We start from the raw sequence: 26410 nt of genomic DNA, 5'->3' as shown, positions 1-26410 counted from the left end.
CTGACATGGATAACCTTGAATATTGCGTCTCCAAGCTTCAAATTACCAATGCAGATCTTTTGCGACAGTATTTAGGCTTAATAACTACATAAAGGATTGTACGCATTCTTTTAAATAATGCATTATGTAGCCTATTGAGTTTCTATATTACTATTACTATAGTACTAGTGGTTGTAATGCGAATGTTTATCAATAAACCACATCCAATTAGTGTTTAAATCCGAAAAAGGTTACAGACGGGTTTCATTTATCACTCCAATTTTGCCCTGTAGGCCTATATATAGTACAAGTATCCAGTACATATACAAGCCGATCCACAAGTACAATACCTGTTTGTGTAAGGCAGTGCGACAACACACTTAAAGGCAAAGTTATACATTAATGTACAAATAGGAAGCGCGAACGGAATTTGCCATAGAGACTATAAAAACCTCTTAACCAGTTTGTCCACGTCCAGAAGGACGGGCATCTGGCAGGGACGCGCACGTACCCAGATACACACACTTTTGAGGAGGAGCCTGAGACCCCCAGTTTTTCGACGTGATCCGGAGAGAAAGGCAGAAAAGGGTGATAAGCAGCCGAGGCTGTGGGCAATAGATGACCGAACTGCGCCTGCGTCACTTCCTCTGAGCAACAAGGATCTCGGAATAAAGTGTTTTATCTGAAAGGGGCACTGTTTTACCTCCTTAGGCAACGGGCAGCGAGTAATTATGAATTACCTCATTTTAGTCTCACTTTTTTACCTGGGTTTTGCCGAGAAGTCACCAAGGCTAAAATTTACTGTCAACGGTAGGTTTGTCCTCCCACGGATTTATTTTATTTCTTATGCTTCTGTGTACATTTATAATTATATTTAGCGTATGTTTACGTTGGATGTCATCAAATGAATAATTACGACTCTGCCGCGATCAATATAAGGCAGTATTATATATGGCATTGTCGTATATATAGTTCGTTGCTGGTTTGTGGTAGCCTACATTGCATTAAAGCACCGGTAATAACCGCCTAGTCATATTTCAGGCATGATTTCAAGATCTCACTGATGTTGAGGACAGTTTATTTTTCCATTTGCGACGTGAGATATATGACATGTCAGATTTTGAAGCGCGATAAAAATGTATGACGTCTGGGTTGCACATTTTATTACTGGTGTGACGACAAAACTGGAACACAAGAAACGCAGAAAAGACAGAACAGAGATATGGCGAATGTAACAGGCAGCATATGTAACAGTCAGACGTTTTTGATTTATTCAATAGTTCTGCGACCAGATCATATCACGTGTTTATCAGAACTGCAACACTATTCTGCACAATACATATAGATACTTTAACAATGTCTGCAATATTCGGACTGCTTGCGTTGACAGTTATTGATTATTAGTCATGGAAACTAACACAATATGGTAATTTACATCGTTGAATAGTCTTAAATTTGCATATAATAGCACGCACCAAATTGCAGATGTTTCGTTAAAAAAAGAGAAAATTAATGGATATGCGCTTTTCTTTCCAATAAATTGAATGTATTTTGCACCGATTGTCAGATATTTGAGTGAATATCAAGCAGCTTGAATGCAATTTTATGTAGTCTGCGTAGTGAACGACGGCGCGGCTTCCGCTGCAGAACTGCAATGCAGGTGAATGAGCAGACTAGATGGGACTGCGGTAGCTGAGGCAGGGTCGGGATGTAATCGTAGCAAGTGAAAGCATCAGAAACGTGTGCATACACACATACCGCCACATAGAATGAAGTAAATATACCATTCAATTAATTATTAAATATGTTGAAAAAAAAATATATATGGAAAAAGCTTGCCGAATCTGTTTCAAACTTAAGCACCTCGATCGGTTTAAATACACTTTCGTACCATCAAGGGGGAGTAGTAGTGTAACAGTTGTCATGGAGTAAAAGAAGGATGAGAGTATGAGTAACAGGGATAATTGCTGCATTGAAATTTTTTGTCTTTTGTTGTCACCATATATTTTTCTTCACAATATTGAGTACCATGGACAGCGAAATGTTGTAAGTCTGCATTCACTGGAAATTTATAGAAGCCAGCTGCAGAACATAGCGGTGAAGGTCCAGGCTGTAATTTCAGATGTAAGATGGTCTTATCTGGACGAACTCCTGGCCTGTCTACTGGGGCAGCTTATTTGCCATGGCAACCAAATTCATTTGATTTCATGGAAGGAGGGCATTCTGTGAGTCAGACAAGAATGCTTCGGGATATTTTGAAGCACCATGAGATTGCAACGATTGCTTATAGGAGAATGAACTATTATTTTTATTATTATTATTGCTTTTTGTACATTTGTTGGGAATTGTGTAATTTAATTAAAAAGCCTACACTTGAACAGGTTTGTGTGACTATTCGATTATATATATATATATATATATATATATATATAAACCATGTAACATTTTGCTGTAATATGTTAATTCTCTTGGTGATGGGCTTCTAGAACCTTCCAGATTTCTCTTCCCGAAACCGGAGAGCTACATGACAGTGTACCACCAAAATGGAAGTGATGACCTGTATGTGGGTGGCCAGGCAGTAATCTACCTGCTGACATTTACTAACAAAGGGGTCAAGGATACTCAAGTAGGTGATGACAAACTTGTCGATGATACTTTGTATCTGAACGCAACCATAGTCCTCTGAGTGCACAGGTCATGCACCAATAACAGCTTGAGTTCACTTTCCATCTCTCTAATGTTTAGTCGTTTGTTGTTAAGCTAGAGACCAAAACAAACATCTTTGAAGTTTGGTTGCCACCTTACTGTACCAACATTTAATTTTCGTTCCTTCCTGTATAACTGAGTATATCTTGTTGTTAGGTTTCCTAAAACATCATAACCATATTTCCACTATAGGATTTTGAGAAATATTACTTTAGGAAAGAACCAACTCCTAGAAAAAGATATGAGGGGAAGAGTGTCATAGTGCTGTAAAAATTTATTTGCTGTGAAATCTTTTCCAGATTAAAGTCTTGGCAGATGAGAATGCGAAGCAGGCTTGTCTTAGCAAAAATGATTCAATAGAGGTGGGTAGATAGATATTTTTTTGCCTTTTTCTCACGGCAGGATGGAATATACTGCTTCTTTGTACGTTTGTAGTATGTTCAGAGTTCCAGAGCACGTGTCACCTAGGAGACCACTACTCTACCCATGGAAAAGTTAACTGAAATACTCAAACGAAATGGTAAATTGTTTGTAGGGGTATACTTGCCCAGTAAAAAAAGGAATCACTATTTCTTTTTTAGTTAGCAAGAGGCTTGACTCTAGTTGGCTGCCAGATTAAGTGATGATTTCTAAGCAATCACATCCTTTTGTTTTGTCCTGCAGAACTGCGACAATTTCATAACAGTTATTCAGAAGGTCAACGACAGTCTTGTGGCGTGTGGAACCAATGCAGGAATACCAAAATGTTGGTTGTTGGTAAGCCATCCCATATTACCATTTACTGGGTCATATCAAGCACATACATAATTGTATATGGTATATATTAGTATATATTTTTTATAGTATTTTTTACTTTTTTCTTGGATCTGTAATTAAGCACTGGCTATGTTTTGGTCGGCAGGTTCCCTATGCTTTCGTACTCACTGATTTATTAATAATGTAATTTTCTCTGAAGGTGAACAATACTGTACTCACCGACATTGCAGCCGGCGGATTGTTGGTAACCCCGTCTGACATCTCCCCAGGCAGTCCCTCCCAGAGGTCTGTTAGTCTGTCAACAGGTGGGTTTCTAGTATGGGCCCAGCTGGTGCCTTTGTCCTCCAGATCCGGAATCTGTGACTTTGTGACTTACACCAAAACACCTACATCTCAGGTGCAAAAAAAACCCCTTAGTCAGTCCACAGAAGCAGCAGGAAATTTCTAGATCTCAGCTGGTGCTCTGGTCCTGCTGAACCCGCAGCCTTATATTTTGGAGTTTGACCTTCTTAGATGGTCCCAAAGTGCCAAATTACCCACATCCTAGGCTTAGAGACTCAGAGGCTCTGACGGCATTTTCTAAGTGCAGATACTTTAAGGTCACAAGCAGAATGCTGACAACATACATACCCAAATATGCACATTTTTTTTTCTCAGTTCCTCCAAAACAGGTAAAAATCTTAACCTTTCTACACATTTTTTTTGTCTTTTGCCATTTTTAGTTTTTTGATTGTACAGATTTGTATGTCTACATTGTGATATATGCAATGTGTGTGTGTGTGTGTGTGTGTGTGTATATATATATATATATATATATGTGTGTGTGTGTGTGTATTAAGGTAGGTCATAGCTGAAAAAAGCTGCCAGCTATCTGTTCACCAGCCTCATGAATAGGGTGCTAAAAACTCGAAGACTAATGGGATGCAACATCTCATCTGCCACAGTGATGCTAATATGTTTTGCCCGCAGTTGTCCTTGGCTGTACTTTGTATTAGTTAGAAGACTTAAAGGAAAAGCGGGCAGCATCCTGGAAGATGCTGAGCGTGTGCAGTGAACCTGGGCGACTCAGGGTGTTTCCCCTTCCCATGTCCGTCCCACGCAGATGGGAACCTCTACTCCGCGCTATCGGCGTTCGGCCGGCACAGAGGCTCCATCCAGCGGACCTTCGGCTCCCGCAAGCTGCTGAAGTCCGAGGGCAAATGGCTGCTGAGTGAGTTGGAGTGTGGGGATCGCTGAGAGTAGCGTGGATGGAGGACCGTGCAGGGTGGAGACGGGATGGGGCCTGCGAGTGGAAGGTGACACGGTGTAATTAAAAGGAAAGGAAGACCAAGTGTGGGTCAGGGCATGACAGGGCGAATCTCCGTGCGGGGGTGGAAAAATGAGATTCCCAGAACTGTTCTTCAAAGCATAATACAACAATATATTATTAGCCTAGATTGTTTGTGTCTTCTTGGAGAACAGTTACAGTGAAGATGAACTAAGTTTCCCTGACGCCTACAGTACACCGATGATTAAATACTAGTTTCCAGTCTTGGCTGGCCTGAGCTTCCCAGCTACGTCTTTGCTGTATCCCGTGATGTCAGCTTTGTGGCCCCCTGTCTTACAGATCCCACTTTTGCTGGGGCGGCTGTAATCCCAGCGCCTCAGAAATACAAAGAAGAAATTTACTTCTTCTTCACCGAGCTAAACAGAACGGCTGAAGTGGACGAGGAACCTTACAAGGCCCGCATTGGACGCGTGTGCATGGTATGCTTCTGGAACCGATGTTATTAATCAAGAAAACCAGGGTTGCAGTCTCCTTCTGATCCCACGTGTCTCTTCGCCTCCCAAGCACGCTTTCCGTTACAGAACATTAGTTTGCGTTAAACAACAACAGGCCTTTGTCACCTCAGGAAAAATGATCACTCATTATGTTGAAATCCCTTTCTAACCTTTGGTGTCTTTTTTATTATTAAAAGGGAAGTGTTATACCCTTAGCACATGCATTAATGAATAGTTCAATTAGATGAATTTAGGAGGGGCTTAGCGACAAAGTGGAATTACTCAGCGGTCACAGCGTGCTGCCATTTTCCCGCAGGTGGACGAGGGTGGCATTAAAACAGTGTTACCCGACTCCTGGACCACCTTCATGAAAGCTCGCGTGATGTGCGGCCTCCGTAATACCTCCCAGCAGTATAACAACATCAGACAGGCCTTTGTGCTAACTGCCCGTGAAAACAGATCTGGCGTGATGTACGGGCTCTTCTCCAATGCGTGGTGAGCATACGGTTCTCTCTTGAGGGGTCAGGGTGTAGGACTGAGATTGGACTTTGGGCCTGTAATTGCAGACAGATGGCAGGTGCTCTGGTCAACATTTAGGAAGCAAGTTATGTTTTGTTAATCAGCTCTGCTAATATGTTGTGCAATCTAAGGCCTTCAGAAAAACAACATAAACTGCTATTAGACATAATGATGTTTTCCCGTTACCTAGGGACACTACGGTGGTGTGTGCATACTCTATAGAAGACATTAACCTAGCCTTCACCACATCTAAACTGAAGGGCTATAGCCTGTCCTTGGCGGGACAGCGGCCTGGAACGGTAAATCACCCCACAGCACTGAAAATGCTTTAAATATTGTGTAATAAGAGGAAACTTTCCAGAATATATGAAGACACAAACTGTGTTTATTGTGAATATTTGCCTGGATGAAAAAATAAAACGGTATTAAAAAATAAAACGAAAAACCTGTTAAGTTTTTTTTTTTGACTAAAGCTCTTTGACATTCTTTTGATGAGTTATTTTTCTTTGCCTTTGTAGTGTATTCCAAAGAATGTGACGCTGGCTTTGAACACCAAGACCCTGAGCATAATACGAGACCATCCAGAGATTGAGAATGTGATGAAGCCAGTAGGGGAAGCGCCTTTGGACCTTCCTACCACCGACAAGTTTACCCAGACAGTTGCTGATTCAGTGCCGGCAGTCAATGATGAGCACTACAGTGTTTTGTACTTGGGAACAGGTAAGAGGCAGATGTCAGGAAGAAACGGGGATATAAGCAGCTTTAGCTAATAATAAATGGTGACGAAAGAATTTTAACACAACACACCAGAAAGAAAATGTCAAAGGAACTCTTGAGCAATTTCAATATTAAAAGTGTGGGGTTTTTTTTAGCCATAAATATCAGATTGAAATAGGTTTTGTTGGTGTGTCAATTGATTATAGTAAACAAATACAATAACATTTGTAAACATTTCAATTGTCTGGGCCAGTTATGGGCTATCTGCCTGCCAATCATTCCCTGTGCTGTAAGTCACTTTGGATAAAAGTGTCAGATAAATGCAATTGAATTACAGGTTCCAATTGTAACTGCTAAGAATTGACTGGGATCATATTCAGTACATTGGGCTAGAGGACTGTACTGGATAATACATAATAAATAAAACCTTCAGTGCATTTCAATTGTTCTTATTTTGTTATAATTCTGAAGATTATTTTTACGTGGTCAGAGTTCTGATCCAGTGGACTGTACTGGTGTACATGTGGTTCTTTTTCTTCTGACGTGTTTGACTAAACCGTATCGCTTCTCAGAGAGGGGTGAAGTCCTCAAGGTCCTGCATACAATCGATGAAGCCTTCATCATCTCCCAGTACTCCCTCTTCCAGAACGAGAGCCCAGTCACTGCCATGGCCATCGACTCCCAGAGGGTAGGAACCCATTACGCAAGATTCTCTTCTAAACACCAGGCTGACGACAAACCAGATCTTCAGTTTCTATTTGTATCACCCGCACTCTTAAGAGCCGCTTAATCTCTATTCCGCATGATAAGCCTTCTGGTGTTTTTATCTTAAGATCCACTCTTTCATGCATAACTCTGTTTCGCCCGCTTCCCTGTGAAATTTAATTGCTGCACTTGCCTGCTGCTACAACTGTTTCGTTCTTATTTACGCTGTGTCATTAGGGCCAGCTCTACGTGAGCACGGCCATGGAGGCCCATCGCCTCCCATTGGCCGACTGTGGTCGCTATGGAGACACTTGCAGGGAATGCGTTCTCTCCCGCGATCCCTATTGTGGATGGGAGATCGGCAAGAAGAAGTGTACTGCCATACCTGAAGGATATAACATCAGCTCTGGGTAGGATTCAAGTAACCGTGGGACAATGAATACCCTGTAGGTCATCAAAGAGGTTAAACAAACATCTTGTGGACCTCTCAGTAAACATCTTGTGAACCTCTCAGTAAACATCTTGTGGACCTTTCAGTAATAATCAGAGGTGGGAGATTTCAGGTCCAGAGAGTACAAATTCAGATCAAGATTTTGTTTCAACCAACAAGTTGAGTACTCTGTGACTGTGACTCCTTATACTCAACTGGTTGGTTGAAACAAAATCTTAGTCTGGATTTGTACTCTCTGGACCTGAAATCTCCACCTCTGGTAATAATATTCACATTTGGATGAACCTTTCCAGAATCTCCTGCAACTGTAACTGTCATTGTTTCTTAAACTGCTTTTTTATTTATAGTACAATCATCCAAAGTCTTGACTCGTCCAACTCCTCTTTGTGCGGAGGATCCACCGGTAAGTCCAACACTAGTTAACTGCTTGTCTTTCCCGTTTCTTTCCAGGTTAAATTTATTAATGCACGTTTCTGTCATTTTTATTACATTATTCTATAAGGAATAAGGAGTTGTATGTTGGTTTAAGAAACATTTAAGAATCAACATTATTCATATTGCACATTTGTTGTGCTGGAGGTTTTTTCTTCTTCTTAACCTCATGAATCGCTCACATTCCAAAATAGTATCACAAACAACTTACGATTCAGCTGTAATTCAGTGCAAAAAGATACATGAACCCCCCGCCTTGTTCTGCCTGCAGCTCTAAAGAGCCGTAGCACTACTCCCAAGGATGTGGTGGTGGACCCAGAAGGGCCTGTCCTCCTACCTTGCCCGGTGCGCTCATACCACGCCACCTACCGCTGGGAGAAGGACAACTGCATCAAGCGCTATCCCTGCTCCATTCTGAACGGCTCCTGCGTGCTGGCACCTACCCCAGACCTGCCTCTCAAGGAGGGCGTGTTCCGCTGCATGTCGCTGGAGAACGGCCACAAGGAAGAGGTGGTGTCCTACCGGCTAGTTTTCAATGGCGGATCCCTGCCGGCCTCCCTAGCCTCCACCCTTGGTCCATCCCTTCTCCTGGCTGCTGCCACAGTCTGGCTGTTGTAGCCCTGCCAACCCCCCCCCCCCCCCCCAAAAATGTACCCCGGAGAGAATCGTGATGCTTAAGTTTGGGTCGCACAGCACTTTATCACAGCATTGGGAAATGTGCCTGCAGGAAAACATGCCTGCAAGTTCCATGCACACGTTGTTGTTATTTTGACCCAAGAAGGTCCTCGGCTGTTTCCATTTTCGCAGAGCCGCTGGTGACTCCCGGGAGAGAAATTGTTCCTAGGAAGTTCCCAGAAATAGTGGGCCATCTTTAAAATGGCCCAGAAGGATCATTTACAATGACAAACCAGCCCACTGTGGTTACATTTACTGAATGGCAAAGGAAAAGCTTAATCAGGAACAGGGTTTCTAGATTTTATGAAACCATGTAAAAGCACCAAACTCGTGTTGTTAAAAGCAAGACGATAATTCTGTGACCAGTCCTAGGTGTCTAAGCCTGCAATGATGAGTTACAGTAGCAGAAGAAACCAAAGTAAGTGCATAACACGTAAATCTTGACTACTGTTTGTATTTCAATGCACCCCATTTATTCCAATTAGTTAAAATAGCTTTTAAAAGATTGCTGGTTTCCAAACAATATTGACATCATGTGACATCCGGATATTTGGCATCATATTCCAGCTGTATGGAGTGCTTTGCGAACCCAGCCTTTTCGGGCCCAAATGGGTCATTATTTGAGATAAATTGGTTTAGTCTAGTTTACGAGGATGTATCGTATTTTTTATTATTTACTGATTTTAAAGGTGACTGTGCTACATTGTGGATATTTTTTCCGGCTGGAATACTGCTACAGTATATGGGCCTCGCTTTGCCAGAAACAAAAGTATACAAGCTTAACTTGTATGTCACATAACCAACAAGGACAGGAGGAGAACAGGATCTGGAGAGATCCGCTGGCTTTGCAGTCTGGGCTGGAGACCTAGAAATGAGACTGTCGGGGACAACACGGGTTGGGGGGGGGTGGGGGGGGGGGAGGGTTGAGGATGCCACTGCCTCTGAGCAAGGTCTCTGAAATTTAAGTATTTGCATTTTCCCATAAATTATTTGTGATTTACAAGTAGCTTCAGTGCAAGTCACTGGAAACCAGTAGTGGAAGTGTACCAAGAAAAAAACAAAAAAACCCCAACAACAACACACATGTATATAACATATAGGCGTGCCTTTTGTAGTTGCTGTGTTAAGTGACATGCTGTTATATAGAGCTAGCACTATAGTCTTTGGCTGATGTGTGCCATTCCTTACCAGTGTGTATGAAATATGACCTTTATATTTTATATGGTGATAATGTTCTCGAAAAGATGGCTAGAGAATTGTATATTGCATATATATCTGGCTGAGCTCAGTGGGGAAATCAGTGTTTAATACTGCGACTGAAGTCCTCCTTTTATAAAGTCTATAAATGAGGTAGACATAAGGTTTCCTAGGCTTCAACGGTGTCCTTTTTAACCTAGTGCACAGGCAGCAGAAATTCCACAGAGGATAAGAACAGGAAAATTAATTTTTAACGGGAGGGGCACAGGGGAGGCTCACTGGGTCGCACTGATGCCTCACACCTCCAAGGTTAGGGGTTCGAATCCTGTCTTATGTCTGTGGATTTTGCATATTCTTCCTGTGTTCTCACAGGTTCCCATCAAATCCCAGGGTCGGCAAAGTGATGTCACTGTTGGGCACCGTGAGTGTGACCCTTAACCCCCGATAGCTCCAGGGACTGTGTGGCCCTGCTCTCAGAAATATGTGTCGCTTTGGAGAAAAGCATCTGCTAAATAAATAAGATGTAAATGTAGTCCAACGACATACAGTTAAGCTAACTATCCATCCATCCATCTTCTGAAATCACTTGTCCTGTTCAGGCTCCCGGGGGGTCCGGAGCCCATCCTGGAGACTACGGGCGCAAGGCAGGGAACAACCCAGGATGGGGCGCCAACCCATCACAGGTTAAGCTGACTAGTGACTCTCAATTTCCCGTTGTGGAGATGTGCCCTGCAATGGACTGACATCCCAGGCAGGGTGTACTCCAACCTTGTGCTCTGTGCTGTTTGCAATAGCACCCCCCCCCCCCAAAACTGATAAGGATAAGTCACTGAAAGATGGATGGGCCTGGCACATTTTAATGTAGCTATTTCAAAACTAGTGTTCGTATCGTTCCTAAATTCTTTCATCCTCCAATCTTCTGCAGTACTCCCAGTGCATGGCCCCAGTATTTATTCATTGGCTGAACAGAGCTCTGAATGTTTACCTTCCTTGATCTTTCCTGGTGGTGCTTGAGATTTTCGTGCAATGTGACATTTGACATGGACTTCTACTCAGATGATTCCTGAGATATTAGAATTCTGATCTCAACAGTAAATCACAAACTGGTCAAATATATTTACATGTGGAATGTAGCTCCCTGAAAGTAACCGAGTAATAGTTTTGTTTTTGCCATTCCGTGTTATGCAATTTTGAAGATGTTGTTTCACTTAGCCAAAAATGTGCCAACATGCATGGATCTCTAAACCAAATGCAACAGTTGGCTGGATCTTTCATGCAGTGGTGCACTCTCTACGGTCCGGGCTTGGTTTGAAAGTGCAGAGTCTGGTGTTTACCAAACACAGGTCATGTCTGTTCATTTATCTCCCGTACATTTTATACCTTGTGCCTGATTGTCATGCCCCGATCGTCTGCTTCTCTCGTGTGCCACGCCCCCTCATTAACCCCATGTGGATTCCCCGTGTTTACCAGCTGTTCCCGATCGTTGCACATTAGTCCATTGTATTTAGTCCGCGTTTCCATTTGTTTCCCCAGTCCGGTCATTGTAATGTTATTCCGTGTTTGCATGCTCCTTTTGTCACTGTTCCTATTAAACCCCGTTTCTGCCCCGACTTTTTGCTTCCTGCACTTTTTCAACGTCCCAGCGTGACACTGATCACCAGACCACTCTCACGCAAGACAGGTAAACTCTCTGCTGCTGCCCGGATATGATTCAGATAGTTTTAAAAAATTTTCATTAAGAATGAAGTAAATACACATTGGGAGTTACATTTTTGTGGCCCCTTTTTTTCAAAATATATCAGGAAAATACGAAAATGTTCCATAACTATTTTAACTTTGACCTTTACAACAAAGTGTGATTCACAGGGACCCTGTCCTTCTGCTTATACTAGCTATCAAAACAGACTTATTATCCTAGAATTGAAAAGACTCAGAAGCAAACTGCCCCAAACTAGAAAATCTCACACATAATGACAGGTTTTCAGCCTGATGGTCTGGCTGGACTAGTGACTGGATGGAAACAGGAGACAGGAGCAACAAGACTGAGCCACATTCACGGCTCGGCAAACACTGATCCTCACACTTATTATTACAAGTTGTGTATTTGCTCAAGGTCCACCCCAATACAAAAAAGAACAAACTTGCAGCCCCAGATATGCAACTTATTTTGAGAGTTTCATGTGTCCTCTGTTCCTGCCAGTTTGGCTTTGTGCTTCTTGTTCTATAATAGATTTTGGTACCACAATAATGTAATCCACAAGGAAATACATTATAATCTATTAAAATATTAGCTGATATATGTAATCCTAATTTATTGACATTTAGATCACCAGCATCCTCGAGGCCAGCCCCTCATAACACTGTAATTTGAACTTTATGCTGTGGTGTGTGTGTGGGGGGGGGGGGGGGGGGGGCGGGGGAGGAATGGCCTCTTCCCTCGTCTCATAGATAATGTCTAGCAAGGGCCAAAACGTGTGCCAAATGCTTAAGGTAGTGTAACATGCCATCATTACAAAAGGTTATGTCTGTTTTTTTTTTTTAAATGCCGAACAGATGTAACAAGGTGTAAATAAACAGAGATGTATCTAATCCAATAGTGCCATCTGATCCCTTCCACCGAACGTGTTATTGGAAATGAATAAAGTATTCAGTGACAGAACAACATCATGGCTATGTTCTCCTTTACTTACTAGTTTGATCTGTGTCAGTTTAAAAAATGACAATATTGTAATTGCACCCACCTCCAATCCAGCAGGTTCTTCAAACCATTATCCAATGAAGACAGAAATGAAACAGGGTTTCAACATTAGTTGAAAGCTAATAATAATAAAGATAATGTAATCATCATCTCCTAGACTTGCAACACAGAGATTGTGTGGGTAAAAGATTCCAGTACAGTAAAGAAATTTAGCAATCAGGAAACATAATAGTAAATGATACTAAATAGTAATAGTAATACTAGAAATATTTTTTTTTAATATTGATTCAAGTTGTATGAAGTTGCACTGTTAAAGAACTCGTGCTAGGAGTTGATGCAGATCTATGAATGAGTTTTTAAAAATGACAAAATAATTATGAAGTGGGACAGTGATGCTGACTATTCTTCCAGTAAGGATCACTAACATCGCTTCTGTATAGTGTTACGTTAGCAGTATCGAGGCTGATTTCCAAACAAACATTAATGCGGTAACTTTTTTGAACACGGCCCAGAAAGTTTTCATTAAAAACTAAATAGTGAATCATGAATCACTTTGGTTCCATTTGTGAATGTTACAGGGCTGTACTAGTTAGACAGTCAATGAACTTAATGGAGGCAGGCGAACATTAAGTACACTAATGGAAGGAGAAGGACATTATCTCCTCAACTTCTTAATTGCTTGTTTGGCCTTTTCCGAGTGTTCTGTGCCGATAATGACGTGGTCACACATTAGCTGCCTTTCTGCAGAGAATTATAATATCGCTCTTCCTGTTTTTAAATATTTAATGTAGTTACTTTGTTATTATTTCTGTTTACCAGTTGTATTGGTATTTTCCATTATCCATCTTCCAAATGCCTATTGACAACAGTGTTGTAGGGGGCTTGAGCCTATGGCAGGCAGCCCAGGGCACCAGTGCACCCCCCGGGCATAAAAACAGACACTCACACCCTGGCTGATCTGGAGATGCCTTTGAGCCTCACCGTATGTTCTTCCTGTGTCATGGTGGGGTTTCCTCGTGCAAAAACGTGCCGAGGCTAATTGGAGTTACCAAATCGTCCGTAGGCGTGCATGTGTGAGTGACTGGTGTGTGAGTGACTGGTGTGTGAGTGACTGGTGTGTGAGTGACTGGTGTTTCAGTGTGCCCTGCGATGGGTTGGCACCCCATCCTGGGTTATTCCCTGCCTTCTGCCCTTAGCCTGCAGGATAGGCTCTGGACCCCCCCCTCACAACCCTGAACAGGACAAGTGGTTACTGAAAATGGATGGATACGTGACAAAGAGACACCAATTCACCTAAAGGCATGTTGTCATGCCATCGTTAAGCCAACCACAACCGCACCCAACCGCACCAGAACTGCCCCACCTACAGCAATCATCAACCCCAGAGTTCTGACCAGCTGCAACACATATCTCTTAATTGTCTAAGTGTTTTTCTGCTCTCTACTTGTGCATTTTTCTGGAATTGGCTGCCTTGCTGATTGCTTTCCCATTAATGCCGTTTTGCCTGTACTTGCATTTTGTCTGCTGGATTTTGTCTGTTTCCACTTATGATCATGTGATAACCCGGTTCTGACTTTTTCGACCATGACTATTAAAACAGACTTCTCGATGCTTGGATGCACTCTGTGTAATCATTACACATATTTTTAGACGACAGCAGGGAAGCAGATTTATCTGGCCCTCCGGGATCAGAATTAGGGGACCCAACTACATACATTTTAGTTAGACTTCCAACCCCCATTTCTGGAGGTCTAAGTCAACAATGCTACCCACTGAGCCATTGCTCCGTCTTATAAATATATTTACACATGTTAAGATTTATAAATATTGAAATACTGAAAGTGATCATTACAAAGGGCTACATCAGTTATACATGAATTTAGCCAGGGCATCAATTTACATTCCTCATTTCAGGGCAAACAGCAACGATTAGCAGAGAACTGGTACCTGCAGTAAGCTTCCAAATAGCACAAGGCACGGAAATAAGAGAGTAACTACTTGTGCCCTACTTACTACAGCAAAGGGGGATCACAGCTCCTAAGTGACTCTCAGTGCATCACATATGGCTGCAAAATACTCTCCCTCCTCCCAAAAGATTTTAGCCTTCGTGTATTAATCAATGCATGCTCTTACAGTAGCTTGTTATAAGAACTGTACATTTTCCTTACTGTGTATCCCACACAGGGTCGCTGGTTTTTCTGTAACCAGTGCTCGGATTAGCAAATCATTCTCTGGTGTCATTCAGGCTTCTTAGTGCAGTGGCCTACTTTTCTGGTTCACACATATGGTGCCCAATCTGGTTTCTCGAGAACTCCAAAATTCCAAAACTGAGTATTAGCGAACATTGGACCACAGGGCCGGTGCCCACCTTGTCTCGTTCTGTCCGTTGTTTCCACATCTCTATACTGTGTTCATGTATTTCAGTATTAATTCTTGTTTTGTGTCTGTGTTCTTACTTATCCTTGCTTGTATCTGGATTCTTAGTTATGTCCGGTCACACCTATATGTCCCTTGTATTTCCTAGTCCTTACTGCATTGGAATGATTAATAGCCCACACCTGTCCCCCATTATCCCTCGTATCAGTGTATATATGTTCCTGCCCTTGGCCTGTTCGTAGGTCGGACTTTGTAGGTATGTGCTGTATGTGTTAGAATGCCCCCGCCTCTCTGCCGTCTTGATGGCCCTTGCTGTATACCCCTTCCCAGTGTGTTAGTTAGCTCTGTGTTTCTGTTAGTCCCCACGATATCTGTCTGCTTTTGTTCAGACCCCTTGTGGTCCGTTTGCTTCCTGTCTTTTTGAATTTGGTTAAAAATAAAGCTCCCCGTTTGGGTTGTCTTTCATTATGCCGCATCATGGCAAATATAATCAACATTAAGCCCTGACAAGGCATTCTGTTGAACAAATGCTGACTACATTGCTTTCAATAGGAGTCAGGTACAATTAACATAAGAGTGCGACCATCATACCTTTCTTTAATTCAAATGCGTTGTCCTTTGCTATATTTAGGCAGTATAGGTATTACTGTAATTTATAATGCCATTATAATTTATAAAGACATTAAATGTAATGTCAGATTTTCCTGCATTTGTTTCTAAGCAGGGCCGGTTAATTCTATAGGCAGCTGCCTGGCGTACCGATGTGTGAGGGGGCGCTGACTTGCCTGCCAATTTCCCTTTGCTTTAGATGGGGGGGCGCCAGTGATGCTGCTTGCCTAAGCTGCCACATCAGGCATAACTGGTACCGTTTCTAGCAATAATACACAGAAACAACAATTGAATAGGAGTTCTGTTCCACTTCCTTCTTATCTGTATCCAAACATTCTGGAACACCAGCAGTGCAAAAACAGAAAGTACTTCTGACACAAAAGGAATTTAAAAAAACTCCCCCTGCCCTTATAACTCACATATACCAATTTGTAATGTAATAAGAAGTGAAAAAATGTTATGTGAAAAATGCATGCAAGTATACAGGTAAGCTGTTGCAATAGTTTTACTGACAAAGATGCACTCTGTGGATCTATTGTCTGATAAGGAATGCATTCTGCTTTTTCTAGCACACTATTTCACATACGTCATGTTATGCAATGGAAAGACAAGTGCCATTTTCGAACATGAAACTCACTTGGCATAAAAATGTTCTAATTATCCAGGCCTGTAAAAATAAAAACAAACACTTAGACTATGGTGAAACCAGTAACCAGCCAATGTCAAGAACCACCACCAGAAACTTTAAAATTAAAATGGTAATTATTGACAACTTATTTGTACAAACTGGTGAAAAGGGGAAGATAATAAGCCTAGATACTAATGTGTACCATACCTGAAGTATGTGGCTAACTGATGCGTATTTCATAAGCATGGGCTTTGCGAAATCACTAAGATTTCCCCTTCATTCTAAAGGGTTTGAGTGCTACCATTGTACGTTTAGACAAGGAATGCTTTCTTTTTAAATGTGAATGTGCAATCATGATAAAATTGCTAATGTTCCAAAACTATAGAGGACGAAAACTACAGCATTTGCATAAATCAATACATAAAAGCATCACTGTCATCTTTATGAAAAATTACAAGTGTAGCACAGTATCAGCGATTGCGGATTAAATCCTGCCTCTGCTTTGTACGGAGCCCCTCTGGTGACGTAGGAGAAAAATATATATATTGCGTGGCCACGAGCTCAATCAAGTGGTGAATAAAGTTAGATTTCCGGGATGTACGCTGGTCTAATGCACTTGTCGATAACGCCTTTAGGAAGTTAACATGTGTCTTCTCACAATTATGTTACCAATTTCAAAAAAGTATAATTTCTTTATAAAATTATGCTTACTTTTATTGACTAAGTTGTCCATTTGTTTCCAGGCATTCAGAAATCTCGTGGCCACGCGTTATTGTCTCCTGGTTACCACTTAATTATCTCGCATTCCGCCGCGCCCTTGGGAGGGAGGGGGCGGGGGCTGCGTAAGCGTGTCACCGGATTGGTCGATGATGTTTACTTCGCGCTACGCTAACTGCACTTCTGTTTTCTTTAAAGGGAGTTTGTGTGTTGGTGTGTTGCCGGTTGGAAGCAGTTTGTTATTCTTGTATGGGGTAAGTTAATCTGCATGTTTGTTGAAAGTTTTAGAAATTAAACATTTGAGGTTCGCAGGTTGCAGCCTTTATCTGCTTATTTAGTGAGAATGGAAAATTAATCTTCCAGATCTTTAGTTAATATAATTTTAGAATGAAAAGTAACAGTGATGGCGAATAAAGTTTATGCGGTTTTTGTGGATCATCACACCCGTGTGATTTAGGGTTATGCTGGCCATGTTATAGTATTATGTGGTCGCAGTACATATTTTAATTATTCCATTAACTAATACAGTGAACTGTCATTCACACAGTTCATTGTAATTAGGAGAATATTTTATTCAGTTTACCAGAATTTTAATGATTCTGGGACAACTTGCTAGCTAGTGAGTGATTTACTCACTCAACAAGTTTCCCCTGTTTTCTAGAAAACAAAGCTCAAAATGGTGTATAAGGTTAAACTCTTGCCTCACTCTGAAATCTGAGGAACATGTTTGTAGGGATGCAGTTATAAGTATTGTAAATTTCTGTGGCTCATTATATACGCCCAACGTGTCATCACTATAACAAAACAGCTTTGAGCATCAGTTTATTCAGATTTAGGTGGCACAGTAAATAACATGGTGGTTTGCTTCACATTCCTAACATTGTGGGATTCATTTCCCATTTCTGGCTATGTGTGAATTTGCATGTTTGTGCAGTTTCCTCCAGATCTTTTTGGTTCCCTTCTACGGTCCAAAATCATGATTATGTGAATTTGTGTCTCTGAAACACCCCAAAGGAGTGATCTTGTGCTGTGTGATGGAATGGCATCCCATCCAGTTTGGACCTGCATTTTTACACTGTCCTCCCTGGGTTAGTATGGATCCAGTAATATCATCCTGTGGAATGATGCATCTATGCCGATCTTTGCTAACTTCAACCAGTAACACACAGCGGGGCATTTCTTGTTGCGAAAAATTCTGCATATTTTGGAGCGTTCAAAACCTTGTGCTCGTAAAACCGCAGTGTGACACAGCCAACCTATTTAAGTGTGTGTAATGAATTGGTGTCTGCTGAGCAAAATGCAGACATCCAAGATCATAATAAGCCGTCCTCCTGGATTGAGGGTGTATTCATAGACATGATTCAGCCTGATCAGGGTGAGAAATTACAAGCTTGCTGAAAACATTAAGTAAGTGCTGACTGGCCAAGGATGGGGATATTGTTTTAATCGTTGCTAAACGATATCGTTAAAGAAAATAGGTATTGGCACTGCCCAGTTGATTTCCACAGTACAATAGCAGGAGGTTGAATACACATGGCTGATTTTTGACATCGTGCTTGTGGACTAAAGGTAAGATTTGACATGATCTTTGCTTCTTATTTAGGTGGCATCCACAGAAGTTGCGGGTCTTTAATGTAACTAGAAAGAATGGATCCTGTTTTTGTGGAAATTGGCACCATGGTTGAGCAGCCCTTTAAGGTACCTTCAGCTTTCTTCACCTGCTGATAAAGTGCAGAAAACTTATTATCCAAGTATTGAGAGACGTCAAGAACATGTTTAGCTAGTATGTTGAGATTTTAATTTTCTTTAAATGATCTGTATTCTGTCGTGTTGATTGTATTGTATTCTGTATTGTATTTTAGCCTGGGAACAGGGCAATATTACATTTTGCTAAGTGTAGTAGTTCTTATTTCTTATTCTGTTCATACATTTCTTTTCAAAATAAAAAAAATATTTTATTTATCTTACTGGTTAGACACTGAAAGTGAGATAAAATCCAGTGACACCAGTTTGTCTGTCTGAATGTTTTGTGGGAAGAAACCAGAGCAGATTGAGGAAAACCAATACGGAAGACACTACACAAAGAGCCCACAGTTCCTATACCTGTACTGAAACATTATCTTTTTATGATATTCATTTTCATGTTTATTTAGCCGTCTTGCTTAAGAGTTTGATCTTGTGAAATTCTTTGGTAGTATTATATTATTCCAGCCCAAGTTCATGGCAAATCTTCGGGGTTACATTTTTAACCTTTCAAAAGCAAACCATGTTATTAGCTTGTCACTCAGTACTGTCAGGAATGCACAGCGGTGGGTGTTTTGTTTCTGGGGTTGCTTTGAGGCCCCCTGTCCCTCTTCTGTAGTGACTGTTTGCAGCCAACATGAACCCCCGCCCCCCCAAACCTTATAGGCTACAGGCAAATAAGTGGTTTGAGTGATGGTAAAAATATTTTAAGACCAGAACTTTAGTTATTTCAAGAAGTTAATGTTAGATCAATTAGAGAGAGATCCTCCTTGATTAGGTGAATTTGTTTTCTAAAAAGTGTGGGTCAGACAATCCAAGAGAAAACAATCCAGAAATGGCAAAGCTCACATAACAGGAGGATTGACGCTTAAATGAATTATTCATGGGACTATTATGAAACTATTCATTAGTCATTGATAAATACCTTGGGTGAACCGAAACTGTAAGCATACAGTATGTCACATCTGCAGAAATAGCTCAGCTTATTTAAACGAGTAATTAACATTATATGTGAGTAGAGAACACATTAACTCTTGCAAACATTATCACATTCTTTATCTGTCAAGCTGGAAAGAGTGAAATATTTTAAACTCAATCTATTAACACTTCATTGCTCAGCTGATTAAGCCTTCTATCCATGCAGATCTCAGGCAGAATAGGGTGCAGGGCTATGGTATGTCCTGGACAGAATGCCAGTCCATCACAGGACACATGTGCACACACCCAAGCATACAATACGGGTCGTTTAGTGACGCTATATGTCATTGTCCGGTTGCTGGAAATCCGAGTATCCTGTGAAAATCTGCACAATACCAGGAGAATGCGCAAACTCCACACACACGTAGTGAAAGTGTGATTCGAACCCACAGTGTCACCCCGAATTAACCTTGGTTACTCTTAATTGTTTAGTCAGTATTCAAATACAAAATCTTACACTGAAACCGCGGGACATAATTATTTAGATAACATGCTGAAAGTGAGGTGTTTTGGAAGGCCTTGAACTATGACAATGTTTTCCATTTAGCGGTAAAATATTTATAAATGCAAATGTGTGTCCATATCAGAATAAATATTCTGACCTCAGTTATGCATAAAGATTTTAGGCAAGTAGTTAATATGCTTCCTGGGATGGCATTCTGGCTCGTTGTGGCCCTCTACTGCAGTGTTTCCCAGTCCGGTCCATGGGTCCCACAGTCGGTCCATGTTTTTGCTCCCTCGCAGTACAAAAACATGGACTGTCTGGTAGGGAGCTCGAAGGGAGCAAAAACATGGACTGTCTGGTAGGGAGCAAAAACATGGACTGACTGTGGGTCCCCGAGAACCGGATTGAGAAACACTGCTCTACTGGATAAGTGGTTATGGAAAATGGGTGGCTAAATTATCCCTGAGAGACATTTTTGAGTACCTCAACTTTTCAGCAGTTTGTTCAAACAAGTTTTTGTTACTAGAGAACTTCATCTTACAGAAATGTCCTACAACAGGGCCCTTCTGGGAACAAGCAACCTTCATGTGATGAAGTCTGTGTCCTTATCCCTAACCTGCATGAATTAAATGAGGGCAACATGGTGCTTGTGTGACCTCTGTGTGTGTGGACTCTGCATGTTCTCTGTGTCACACAGGTTATCTATGAGTGCTTCAGTTTCCTCCCACAGTCCAAAGACATGCAGGTAGACTAATTGGCACTGCGAAATTGCCTGTAGGGCTTAAGTGCCCCAAGTCAAATTGGCATCCTCTCCAGCTTTGCCCCCACCCTGGCCCTGTAACCCTGACAGTGATTGGAAGATAGGTGTTTTTTTTATTATTTTTATATTTTGTGCTGGAAAACAATAGCAAAAAAAAGTCAACCTCTTTGTAATACATACACTTTCAAGTAGTTGTAAAAAATGTTGATTTTGTTTATTGATGTCTTAACAGGTCCTATGTTCAGCCATTGGAATTTATAAAATTATAGTGGTTACTCTTCTGGTCAGTGCCTACTGCTCTTCTCTTCATATACCACTGAATAACATCTGTGCCATTTCCAAGGACAACCGCACAGCAGACTGCAGCGGGCGCTATCTCAGTTACGTTCCTATAGAGGCGCTACCACTTTCACTGGAAGAGCTGGACCTGTCCTTAAATGCACTGCAAGAAATCCACGAAAGAGATTTCTGTCCCCTCCGATATCTGCGTGTCCTCAAACTTCAGTTCAATAACATTTCTTTGATTGAGGATAGAGCATTCAACTGTAATACCCTCCTCGAAGACCTTAACATCTTCAACAACTCCCTAACATCCATTCCCGACAAAGCCCTAGAGCCCCTCGCTAACTTGCAAAACCTGTATATGTCCAACAATTTATATCGCAGTGCCACTTTGTCTGATATCTTCTCCACATTCACCAAACTAAAGATACTGTCCTTGGGTGGTTCCCTCATACCAGGTCTAAAAGAGGGAGACTTTCGGTCTATACAACATATATACTTGGACAAGTTTGCTATCAAAACTGCATCTAGCCTTAAGCAATATGAACAAGGATGTCTGAAGTTTATCAGGACTAAAAATATGTGGTTTGATGTGGCCATAGACCAAAAGCCAAATTATCTACCAATAATACTACAAGACTTGGCTAACATGACTTTTAGCGAGCTTCGCTTTCGGAACCTTTTTGAATTCAAGTACTACACTGATAGAGAGGACATTTTCCATGGTTTGAAAGACATTAACATGCAACAACTCATTTTGTACCGTGGGAAGTTTAATGAGAATGTTCTAAGGATGGCTTTGGTCAGCCTACAGTTTTCTCCGGTTAAATCTCTGTCACTTCTATCTCTTGATTTTGCTCGGTCCCCAACATTTGAGGAGGCTGGAATGGGCTCCAGTGTGACAGACCTTGTTCTGGATGATCTGATTCTTCGGTTAGTATCTTTATTCTTTCACTAGCACATCATTGTCGCACAAAACCTGAACTTTGATCAACACTAAGATTAATATGCTATAAAATATTTCCTTTTGTGTGTGAATGCATTTTTGTAATAATCTAACAACCTTTGCAATGATTTTACTATGTTCTGTATAATTCTACAGGGATATCAGTAACCCGGACATCTTGAGATTTGACTGGCACTTTACATGGTTTAGCAAGGTTCGGAGACTGACTATTAAGAATGTTAATTTCAACTTTGTGCCTTGTGATGCCTGGGATGAGATGAATGTCATAGAGTTGTTGGACTTGTCAAAAAATCAGTTACAGGACACTTACCTCTATAACAGGCAGTGTGACTATGTGGGTAAAGTGCCTGCTCTCCAGTGTTTTAACATCAGCACCAATCAGCTGAGCAGCCTGGTTGATGTGTCAGCTCTTGTGGGAGAATTTAAAAAGCTGCAGGTGATAGATCTGAGCTATAACCAGTTTGGCATCAGCAAAGAAGTGGGTGTTTGCCACTGGAGGCAGAATATTACCAAGATGATTCTTCATCATAATGACTTTGGCAAGAGTGACCTAAGTTGCCTTCCAACCACCGTGCAGTACCTGGACCTCTCCGACTGTAACCTGGACCACGTGGATATGGACTACTTCCAGCGAGTCTCTGACTTGAAGGAACTCCTGCTCAGTGGCAACAAGATCAAGTTCATTCCTCCAGGGTGGAGTAATCCAACCTTGCAGTTGCTGCAGTTGGATGGGAACTCCTTTGGACTCATTAGCATGAGCTCTTTTAAGGAAATGCCGCGATTATCCCAACTAAAAGCAGGCAACAACCCATACCACTGCACCTGTGATCTTCACAGTTTTATTCAGGAATCTACAACCAAAGGGAAAGTCAATATCACAGACTGGCCGGATAACTACAGATGTTACCACCCCGAAGCTATGCTTAACACATCAGTTGCTAATTTTTTTCCTGGACTACTAGAATGTGACATTCGACTTGTCATCATCATCTCCGTGGTGACTACAGCAACTGTGGTGCTGGCGCTCATGCTGCTGTGCTACGTGTTTAACGTGCCTTGGTACACTAGAGCCATTTGCCATATTATCCGGGCAAAATACCGAGCTTACCAGGAGGGACTCGGCATTTCAAAGACGTTTGCCTATCACGCCTTCATTTCCTACAGCCATTCGGATGCTGATTGGGTGAGAGACCAGTTGTTGACCTGCTTGGAAAGCAACAAGCCCCCTTATAACATTTGTATTCATGAAAGAGACTTCATGCCAGGCAAATGGATCATTGACAACATCATAGAGAACATTGAGAACAGCCGAAAGGTAAGACACAGATTTTATATACAAGGAGAGTGACATTGCATCATCATATAGTAAATGATGATCGGATGTTCTATTTAGTATTTCTGACTTGACTCTTGTTTGTGAATGAAACTTAAAGCTTGAGTACATATGATGCTATCTTGACACAAATTGCTATAATGGTGTCTGCAAGGTAAGTGTGACAATTTCATTGGATTAGTCTCTGGAAATGCAAATACAAAAGGTTTGTAATCTGAACGTACTGGCTGTCTGTAAAATAAATATGGTGAAGTCCTACACTTTTAGTATCCGTGTAGTTATGTTGTATCTCCCCTCTTCTCAGGTAATCTTCGTACTGTCGAAGCACTTTGTCAACAGTGAGTGGTGCAACTATGAGCTGTACTTTGCTCAACAACGAGCCATCGGCAAGACCTTCAGTGACGTCGTCCTGGTGCTTAAAGAGCCCATTGACCCGGATTCTTTGCCTAACAAGTATTGCAAACTTAAAAAGATGCTGAATACCAAAACGTACTTGGAGTGGCCTAAAGACCCAAAGCAGCAGATCTTCTTTTGGGCTCAGCTGAAGAGTGTGCTGGGCAAACCTGTTCTCACCAGAGATCGGACCATCAGTATAAGAAGTAGAATTTCATCAAGAAGCAGCAATTCTACGTTAGAGCTACACGTAGAAAATCCAATGGCAAGACAGCCAAAAGTACAGAATCAGGAAGTAGCCCTCCCAGAAATGAATAGGGATGAAGGTAACTTAGTGTACACGGAAATGAGTGAAACTGATCTCTCCGTACAGAGGTAGCGTTTGTTATGAGCCTTACCACACATCAAAGAACCTGCTTTCCACAGCCAAAATTCCCAGGCTAATTAGTGCCCTCGTGTGGCAAAACAAAGCTGGGTCATTCCGTTTAAACCCAACAAATGGCCTTTGTGGCCCCATTTTGATTTTTTTTTATCTGGTATGTGAATTACAGAGCTCAGATTTTTTTTTTTTTCTCATTTGAGATGTAGGACCTTTTTATAGCATTCGAAGCAAAAAATGATAATCCAGTGTGTTGTTATGAGCTGTGCCGTTTTTATCGTCACAGCTACATGGTTCACCTGCATCATTTTCGCCCCCAATGACATCAGCACTAACCGCACCCTCAAGCTGTGACTAACTCCATAATCTGAAACTGAACTTTGCAGAAAAAGCTTTCACTGAAGTGTTTTGTTTATTAGTGTTTATTTGAGGTGCCATTGGACAGAAATTGACTAGTTAATTCCTTTGATTTTCTGTAATTGAAGGCAAGAAAACTCGTAACTAAGTTTGTTTCAGGCTGTACGATTCATATGGACACGGATCACAGTTTATTTGATAACTAATACAAATTCCCTTTTCTTTAATTATGGGCTAGATTTCCCTCTTATTTTCAGTTTGAAATTTAGCTTATCAACAGAGACATAGGGTTCATCATCTTTACCAAAGGTGACTATTTTTGATTATTTGGTGTGATTTGCTCACACCCAACAAAATAAATTTGAATATGTCAATTGACCTAAAGTTAGGAATAGGTCATGTTGTTCACAGTATCAGTTTAAACTAATATACTCTTATTAAAAGGGGTTTGCTTTATGTTTAAATGTAATATATAAATGTACTATATGATAAAAAAAGCAAGTCAAATTTGTTAGATTGATATCACTGGATCTAGCAGTAAATGAAGCAGCCAATGAAATGTACCTTGAGAGTTCATCAGGCTGTGGTTTGCACTGAAGCTGTTTGATGAGAGAGAGTTTCATGGGAAGGAAAGAGAACGTTTTCATGGACTGCAAGCCTCGTAAGTCCTACACCCCGTGGAATAACCTAATTTTTGAACAACACTATTTTAATTTTGTTTGAAAGCAGTTAAACAGTAATTTCTTCCCAACAAAAAAATACCGCCCCCCACGTGGCTTTTCTTGAGGCTTAGAAATTGCTTTTTTTATTGGAGTGCTTGTCCAATGATGGGGACCAAGTACCAGGCCAATATTTTATATACAAGTAGTACACATACATGCGATTTTCATTATACAAAATTTTGCTTGTTATTCCAAGTCCTTTGCTGTATTTTTGGCGAAATGTAATTTGCAGGAATAACTTTGACCTTGAAAAAAGAAAAGTGTAGCTGGAATAATACAAAAGTTACAGCTCACAAAAAAACACTCTGAATTTCCATTTTTCTGTCACCCACAGTGCGGTAAAAGCTCTGTATCTCCAGGGGAATTAAAAAAAATATATATTCTGAGCTCTGAAAAGTATGTCTAATTCACATGGTTATGCAGAAACGTTTCGAAAATTTGTTGAATTAAAATGGAATGACACAGCTAATATGTGCTCCCGGCAGGAAGATGTGAAACCCTGGCTGAGCAGAGATGCACAGAAAAGAATCTTTAGACTGTCGTTCTTCTGAAATGAATTCCAACACTGAACTAAGCAGCTGAATAATATACAAGGTTTAACTGACCTGACACATGTATTCTCTCAGTGTGTAGATGTATTCCTTTTATTGAAGCTTCCTCCTGAATTGTATTTGGGGGGAATATTCCTTGATATTCTTGGAATTTATATACATTTGCATTATTTTTCATACTTAAAAATATATTTTACATTAAGGGCTTAATTTAATACCTTATTTAAGAGTTCACGTTTTGCACTGTATTGTATGGAATTCACTGCACATGAAAAGTATATTTTTTTAAACATGCATCATGTATAACAGAAAGGTACGTGACTCCTACAACTCAATAAAATCTAATACTAAGTATTTAATTAGAAAAAAAACACAAATGCTAAGTATTGTAATTGTGTTATATATTGTGTTTTTCTTAGTAAACTTGTTTGTAAGAACTCTTTTTATGGTCTTTATTTACTGTGTAAACTTCAAATGGGCACTTTATTAATCTTCAGAGGGAAATGATGACCATCAGCTTCTGCTATTTAACAGTGTTTGCTTGAATCCTTGCAAGGTGGGCAACATCATTCAA

General features: G+C 41.0%; 2 protein-coding genes and 1 long non-coding RNA gene across 6 annotated transcripts; 2 read left to right on the top strand and 1 right to left on the bottom strand.

The window, feature by feature from the left end:
• Window positions 1–553: 553 nt before the first annotated feature.
• On the top strand, window positions 554–12562 carry LOC111838450 (semaphorin-7A). Its single transcript, XM_023801455.2, has 14 exons — window positions 554–789; window positions 2466–2605; window positions 2985–3047; window positions 3349–3441; window positions 3641–3746; window positions 4544–4651; window positions 5048–5187; window positions 5519–5697; window positions 5912–6020; window positions 6240–6441; window positions 7011–7126; window positions 7381–7553; window positions 7942–7997; window positions 8298–12562. Exons 1-14 carry the CDS (start codon window positions 711–713, stop codon window positions 8642–8644), a joined length of 1911 nt encoding a protein of 636 aa, XP_023657223.1. The 5' UTR covers window positions 554–710; the 3' UTR covers window positions 8645–12562.
• On the bottom strand, window positions 3745–16992 carry LOC140592557 (uncharacterized). The gene is made up of 3 exons (XR_011992885.1): window positions 16921–16992; window positions 4498–4723; window positions 3745–3833 (listed from the first exon to the last, which is right to left on the bottom strand). It is a non-coding gene; the product is annotated as an uncharacterized lncRNA (long non-coding RNA).
• An 84-nt stretch (window positions 16993–17076) lies between these two features.
• On the top strand, window positions 17077–26276 carry tlr18 (toll-like receptor 18). Of its 4 annotated transcripts, XM_023801450.2 has the most exons (7): window positions 17077–17180; window positions 17861–18014; window positions 18530–18624; window positions 21085–22067; window positions 22237–22294; window positions 22679–23416; window positions 23739–26276. In XM_023801450.2, exons 3-7 carry the CDS (start codon window positions 18574–18576, stop codon window positions 24204–24206), a joined length of 2298 nt encoding a protein of 765 aa, XP_023657218.2. In that variant the 5' UTR covers window positions 17077–17180; window positions 17861–18014; window positions 18530–18573; the 3' UTR covers window positions 24207–26276. The 4 variants fall into 4 exon arrangements, with proteins under 4 accessions (XP_023657218.2, XP_023657215.2, XP_023657216.2 ...); XM_023801447.2 differs by having other exon boundaries at window positions 22237–23416; XM_023801448.2 differs by having other exon boundaries at window positions 17107–17180; window positions 17941–18014; window positions 22237–23416.
• The last annotated feature ends 134 nt before the right edge of the window (window positions 26277–26410 follow it).

Source organism: Paramormyrops kingsleyae, chromosome 9, assembly GCF_048594095.1.
Source record: "Paramormyrops kingsleyae isolate MSU_618 chromosome 9, PKINGS_0.4, whole genome shotgun sequence".
Lineage (NCBI taxonomy): Eukaryota > Metazoa > Chordata > Actinopteri > Osteoglossiformes > Mormyridae > Paramormyrops > Paramormyrops kingsleyae.
This window is presented reverse-complemented; position numbering and strand designations above follow the sequence as displayed.

Coding starts and splice junctions, on each gene's coding strand:
- LOC111838450 (XM_023801455.2), top strand. CDS start 711: ATGAATTACCTCATTTTAGTCTCACTTTTTTACCTGGGTTTTGCCGAG. Junction 790..2,465: donor GCTAAAATTTACTGTCAACG/GTAGGTTTGTCC, acceptor ATGGGCTTCTAG/AACCTTCCAGATTTCTCTTC. Junction 7,998..8,297: donor TTTGTGCGGAGGATCCACCG/GTAAGTCCAACA, acceptor TTCTGCCTGCAG/CTCTAAAGAGCCGTAGCACT.
- tlr18 (XM_023801447.2), top strand. CDS start 18,574: ATGGATCCTGTTTTTGTGGAAATTGGCACCATGGTTGAGCAGCCCTTT. Junction 22,068..22,236: donor CTGGATGATCTGATTCTTCG/GTTAGTATCTTT, acceptor ATAATTCTACAG/GGATATCAGTAACCCGGACA. Junction 23,417..23,738: donor ACATTGAGAACAGCCGAAAG/GTAAGACACAGA, acceptor CCCTCTTCTCAG/GTAATCTTCGTACTGTCGAA.